This window comes from Otolemur garnettii, unplaced genomic scaffold (assembly GCF_000181295.1).
Source record: "Otolemur garnettii isolate 467f Iridium unplaced genomic scaffold, OtoGar3 scaffold00009, whole genome shotgun sequence".
NCBI lineage: Eukaryota > Metazoa > Chordata > Mammalia > Primates > Galagidae > Otolemur > Otolemur garnettii.
In genome coordinates, this window is record NW_003852404.1 from 4,532,249 (window position 1) to 4,538,248 (window position 6,000).

Below are 6,000 nucleotides of genomic sequence, written 5' to 3' on the forward strand. Positions count from 1 at the left end.
TGCCATACTCCCTAACATCGTGCTCATTAAGTGGGAACACACTCATCCTCCTTCCTCCTCCCCTCTCACTGCTCCCTCATTCCTCCGCTCCCCACCTTGAATTGAGTTTCTCTTTTATGTGGGTGTGTATTAGATCGTCTACTGGCTTCATATTAGGATTGAGTACATTGGATTCTTGCTTCTCCGTTCTTGTGATACTTTACTAAGAAGAATATGTTTCAGCTTCATCCAGGTTAACACAAAAGATGTAAAGTCTCCATCTTTTTTAATGGCTGAATAGTATTCCATGGTATACATATACCACAGTCTGTTAATCCACTGCTGGGTTGATAGGCATTTAGGTTGTTTCCACGTTTTGGCGATTGTAAATTGAGCTGCAATAAACAGTCTAGTGCAAATGTCCTTATGATAAAATGATTTTTTTTTCTTCTGGATAGATGCCTAGAAGTGGGATCAAATTTGAGATCAAATGGGAGGTCTAATTTGAGTTCCTTGAGGATTCTCCATACTTCCTTCCAAAGAGTTAAAATCAATTTGATCTTTTTCCTACTGAGTTGTTGGACCTACTTAGATATTTCAGTTGCTAACCACATGTCAGATGGGTAGTTTGCAAATATTTTCTCCCATTCTGTGGGCTGTCTTTTCACTTTGTTGATTGTTTCCTTTGTTGTACAGAAGATTTTATACTTGATGTGATCCCACTCGTCCAATTTTGCTCTGGTTGCCTGTGCTTTGGGGATATTACTCAAGAAATTAGTTTGAAGTCAGGTAATGTGATTCCTCTCCTTTTGTTCTTTTTGCTCAGGATGGCTTTGGCCATTCTGGGTTTTTTGTGGTTCCATATAAATTTTAGGATTATTTTTTGTATTTCTGTGAAGAACGTCATTGGTATTTTGATGGGGATTGCACTGAATCTGCAGATTACTTTGGGTGGTATGGACATTTTAACAATATTGATTCTTCCAATCCATGAACATGGGATCTCTTTCATTTGGGGGTGTCCTCCTCAATTTCTTTCATCAGTATTTTACAGTTTTCATTATAGAGATCTTTCACTTCCTTGGTTAAGTTTATTATTCCTTGGCATTTTATTTCATTTGTAGCTATTATGCAATTATTTTCTTGGTTTCTTCTTCAGATTGTTTACTGTTAGCATATGAAAATGCTACTGATTTTTATATATTGATTTTGTATCAATACACAAAACCTAAAACTTTATTGAATTTGATTATCAATTGTAACAGTGTTCTGGTAGAGTCTTCAGGTTTCCTTAGCTATAAGACCATATCTTCTGCAAACAAGGATAATTTGACTCCTTCTTTCCCAACTGAGTTGCCCCTTATCTCTCTTGTTATTATCCATGTGAATAAGAAGCTTGTTGTTCCAGGTGGTGATTTCAAACCTTTCACAGCCTTGGAGCCCTTTGTCTAAAGGAATAGAGGACCAGTGTGTGGGGAGGCAGAGGGCTGCATGCCAGGGCTGGTGGCCCCAAAGCAGGGAACCCTTACGGGGGTGTGGAACCCAGATTGAATACCCCTGTTCTTGGATCCCACCTTTCTCTTCTGTGTAAGACAGGGCAGCAGGCCCCAGGGCAGTGAGAGGAGGTTTTACATCTCCCCACATTTAAGGAGAAAAAATACAGTCTGGACTTGAGCACTGGCTGGGAGCTGGGCACACAGCATGTTCTCAGTTGATGGTAGATGGAATGGCTGGAGAAGCCCTGGTTAGAAAGTGACCTTGAGGTGGGACCCAGGCAAGGAGGAAGGGCTGGGGAAAGCAGCAGGTAGAGTGCACAGCAACTGCCATGGTCCTGTGGCTAGAAAGATCTTGACTTTGTCAGCAACAGAGGAGGCAGCCAGGGAGGCAGGGAGCAGGCAGGGAGGGCGTAGCAGCCATAAGGAAACTGGATTTTCTGGCAAATGCAATGGGGGAGCCACAGAGGGTTCTAGTCAGAAAAGGGGAGTGATCAGTGTGCATTTGAAGGTGACTGCCCTGCCTGGTGTGCGGAGACAGGATCATGGGGGCAAGAGAAGAGGTGAGAAGACCATAGGGGATGCTGGTGTGCCATAGTGGCAGTGTCCTGGATGCAGTGGGCGGACTGCAATGGAGAACTCTGTGTGAACTGTCTTCATGGTGGCGTTCTCATCTCCATCTGGGTTTCCCTTTGTGCTCAGGACCTTGATCAGGCCACGGAAGGGGCTTTGGAGGTGACATTGGCTGCGGAGCCTGACGCAGAAGCTGAGGCTGAGGCCCAGATGGCTTCGGTGGCTCAGCCTCAGCCCCAGGCCCCGCTGGCTGTGGCAGACCCAAAGAAGGAGAGTGTGGGCGTGGAGGTGGCTGTGCTGACCGAAGACCTGCTGCCTGTTGTGGACCAGCAGCAGGTGCTGGCCCGGTAAGCACCAGAGTGTGGGGCTGGAGACCCCATAGTAGGGCGGGAAGGAACTGTGTCCCAGGACTGGGGGGGGGTGCCCATGGCTTCTTCCTGCTGTCCCTCCAACATGGCAAGCTTAGTACTGATGCTCCCTCCAAGCACAGCGGGGGCTGGCATGTGCTAGGGCTGGCTGGGCAGGGCCTGTTCTGGAAGCTATAAAGGCTGTTCCAGATTCCAGACAGGCACCTGCCAGGGGCAGCTGCTGTAGGGAGACTGTGAAGGGCCTGTGGCCCACCTGGCCTTTGGGATTTAGGGATCCCAGCGCAGGGGGACACAGGCTTCCCTGAGCTCCAGCCAAGCCCCCAGACCCCAGGCCTCCAGTGCCCTCCCTGATGTGAGACTTACACTAGGACAGGCCACCCATGGCCACCGTCTAGGATCACTTGGGGAGCTGGGCTTTCCTCATTCGCTGTGTGGCTTTGTGCAAGTCTTTTCTGAGCCTCGGGTCCCACTTCTGTAAATGATGGTAACATCAGCCCTACCTCTGTGACAGTCAGCTGGAGATTCAGCCTCCTTCCAGCAGTGGGAGGCCCAGGCCCAGAGGCCACATGTGGTTTAGACCTTAACAGAGCAACTACTGAGTGCTGGGCACTGGGATGTGAAGATGTATGAGATTCGGCCTTGGCCTTCAGGGGGCCCAGAGTCCTGGGCAGGTGGCAGACACACAGGCTGGGGAGGGCCATGTCCTGTAGCAGGTGGAAGCAAATGGGCTGAGCAGTCTGACTACCTGGGTTCCCCTCCTCCCCCCTCCACTAGCTCTGCCACCACAGGCAGACTTTAAAGCTTTCTGTCCTCAGCTACAAAATGGGTGATTTTGAGGAGCTGGTGGGGAGGGTCAAATGTCATGCCTGGAGGGGTGGCAGCCAGCCCAGAAAGCACTCGGGTGTTATGGCTATTTCCAACCTGGTGTGGAGTGAAAGTGGGGAAGGCTGCGCAGGAGAGGGGCCCCTGAGTACGTTTGGCAGGACACATGCTTGGGGCAGCATTCTAGATCAGTGGTTCTCAACCTTCCTAATGCTGCCGCGGCCCTTTAATACAGTTCCTGTGGGTGGAGACCCACAGGTTGAGAACCCCTGCTCTAGATAAAGAGCACAGTGTCCCTGAGGCACAGGTGGGACACAGTCTGGGTGTTTAAGAATGATGGGGGGGGGTGACTGGGGTGGCTGGGGTGCAGGGGGAGATGGGGGCACCCTCTGTGCCCTCCTGGGTGCCCGGGCTTCTTCCCATGGGGACCAGCAGAAAGACTTCCCACAGAGGAGTGACTTAGACGTGGGTCCCTCTGCTCTGGCTGCCACAGCGCTCCCAGAGCCCAGCTGCTCAGGTTGCAAAGCCCCATTTTTTCCTTTGAGCCCGGTCCCCCCTCTCCTTCAATGATTCTCTCCAGTGCCTCCTCACCTCACTTTGGAACGAGGCAGGGTCTGAAACATTTTTGTGGGGCTTTATTAGGCAATAGGGAGTTCCACATAGCCTGTCTCTGTATTTATTTAAAATTTGCACTTTTTTTTTTTGAGACAGTCTCACTTTATTACCCTGGTAGAGTGCCATGGTGTCACAGCTCAGAGCAACCTCAAATTCTTGGGGTCAAAGTGATTCTCTTGCCTCAGCCTCCCTGGTAGCTGGGACTACAGGTGCCCACCACAACCTGATTATTTTCTTTTTTTTTTTTTTAAAGATGGGGAGGTCTCACTCTTGCTCATACTGGTCTGGAACTTCTAAGCTCAGGCGATCCAACCACCTCAGCCTCCCAGAGTAGTAGGATTAGAGGCATGAGCCACCAAGCCTGGACTAAAATTTGCACTTTTTATTTATTTTTTTATTTATTTGAGCCAGAGCCTCAAGCTGTCCCCCTGGGTAGAGTGCCCTAGCATAGCTCACAGCAACCTCCAACTCCTGGGCTCAAGCAAGTCTCCTGCCTTCACCTCCCAAGTAGCTGGGACCACAGGCGCCCGCCACAACGCCTGGCTATTTTTTTTCCGGTTGCAGCCATCATTGTTGTTTGGCGGGCCTGGGCTGGATTCGAACCTGCCACCTTAGGTGTATGTGGCTGGCGCCTTAGCCACTTGAGCCACAGGCACCAAGCCTAAAATTTGCACTTTTAAAGGGCAAAACTCTATAAACATTTTTAAGCATTTGGGATTGTAAATATTTTTTAAAATGTACGGTGCATGTTACGGCCTGATTAAGCTCTGTGCACGTAGTGTACCGAGCGTTTTTCAGGCCGCCCGGGGTTACTGTGATTATGCTGGTGCCTGAGAGCGCAGACCGTCCATGCAGGGGAGGGGAGGGCCCAGGGCTGGGCCCACAGGAAGATTTCCACCCTTACGGTCAGGTGCGTGCACCGGCGTGGGGTTGGCTGGGTCTGGTAGGAGAGGGTCCCCTTTCTGAGCCAGGCTTTCCTTCCTGCAGAGCGGGTTGTTGGTAGATCTGGTGCGACCCCACATAGCTGGTGGGCTGCCGGGTGGCTGGCGCTCAGTGATGGGTGGGTATTGTTACTTCGCTTTCTCCTCGGTGGCGCTGGCAGTCTGCAGCTGTTGGAGCAGCAGGTGGTGGGTGGGGAGCAGGCCAAGAACAAGGACCTGAAGGAGAAGCACCGGCGGCGGAAGCGCTACGCGGACGAACGCAAGAAGCAGCTGGTGGCCGCCCTGCAGAACTCCGACGAGGACAGCGGGGAGTGGGTGCTGCTCAATGTCTACGACTCCATCCAGGAGGAGGTCCGGGCCAAGAGCAAGCTGCTGGAGAAAATGCAGAGGAAGGTGAGGCCCGCGTGCGGGCGCCCCCTGCCGGGCTGCCGCTAGATGGGTGAGGTGCCCCGCCCCCAGCCTGGGCATCGCTCCGCTCCGTGGGCAGGCGGGCAGGCAGTCCTCTATTCTTTGCCCAAGCATTTCTGAAGTGCCTGCTCTGTGCCACACACTGTAATGATGCTGGGGGCACAGTGGCCACTGTGACAAACGTGTCCCCGCTGTCGTGAAGCCTCTATACCAGTGGGAGCGTGGCCATGTGACTAACAGCACAGCTGAGAAATAAGCACAGGGTCAGGGTAAATGCTGTGAAGGGACCACCAGGGCTTTTACGTTTTTATTGTTACTGATGGGTAAGTGCACAAATCACAAAAGCACATTTAGGATTTCCACAGTGTTGTGGATTCATTTCCACAGTGTAAATGCACCCAGAAATCAGTGCCCAGATTGAGATGCTAAGCCAGAAATATCTGGGTTTACCTCAGATGGGGACAGTGACCTCATGGAGGACAGACTTCTGGGGGACCTCGGAGATAGAAAGCTGGCCCTGGGGTGGCAGGGGAAGCAGATTGGGGCAGAGCCTAGCTCAGGAGCAAGGCCAGCATGGTGTTGGGGCAGAAAGGAGCGGATGTGGCTGGAGGAAGGTGGAGCAGAGTGCTCTGCCCTCTGGGTCACTCACTTCCTGCTGAGGGTCTCCCCTGGGCCATCTACAGGGTCCCTCCCCCCCAACACTGGCAACTAAGGGGTCTTGGCAAAGCATAAAGCTGATATTTTCTTACTCTTAACCTCTTTATTTTTTTTCTTGGATTTTTCATACCTTTTCTTTTTTTC

General features: G+C 51.4%; 1 protein-coding gene across 1 annotated transcript in view; it reads left to right on the forward strand.

Moving 5' to 3' along the window:
- Window positions 1-6,000, forward strand: part of KIF17 (kinesin family member 17) — a 43,995-nt gene that overhangs the window by 29,741 nt on the left and 8,254 nt on the right. Inside the window, exons 10-11 of the mRNA XM_012801465.1 lie at window positions 2,175-2,392; window positions 4,953-5,184. Of these exons, the coding sequence (XP_012656919.1) occupies window positions 2,175-2,392; window positions 4,953-5,184 (450 nt within the window). The remainder of the gene's footprint in view (window positions 1-2,174; window positions 2,393-4,952; window positions 5,185-6,000) is intronic.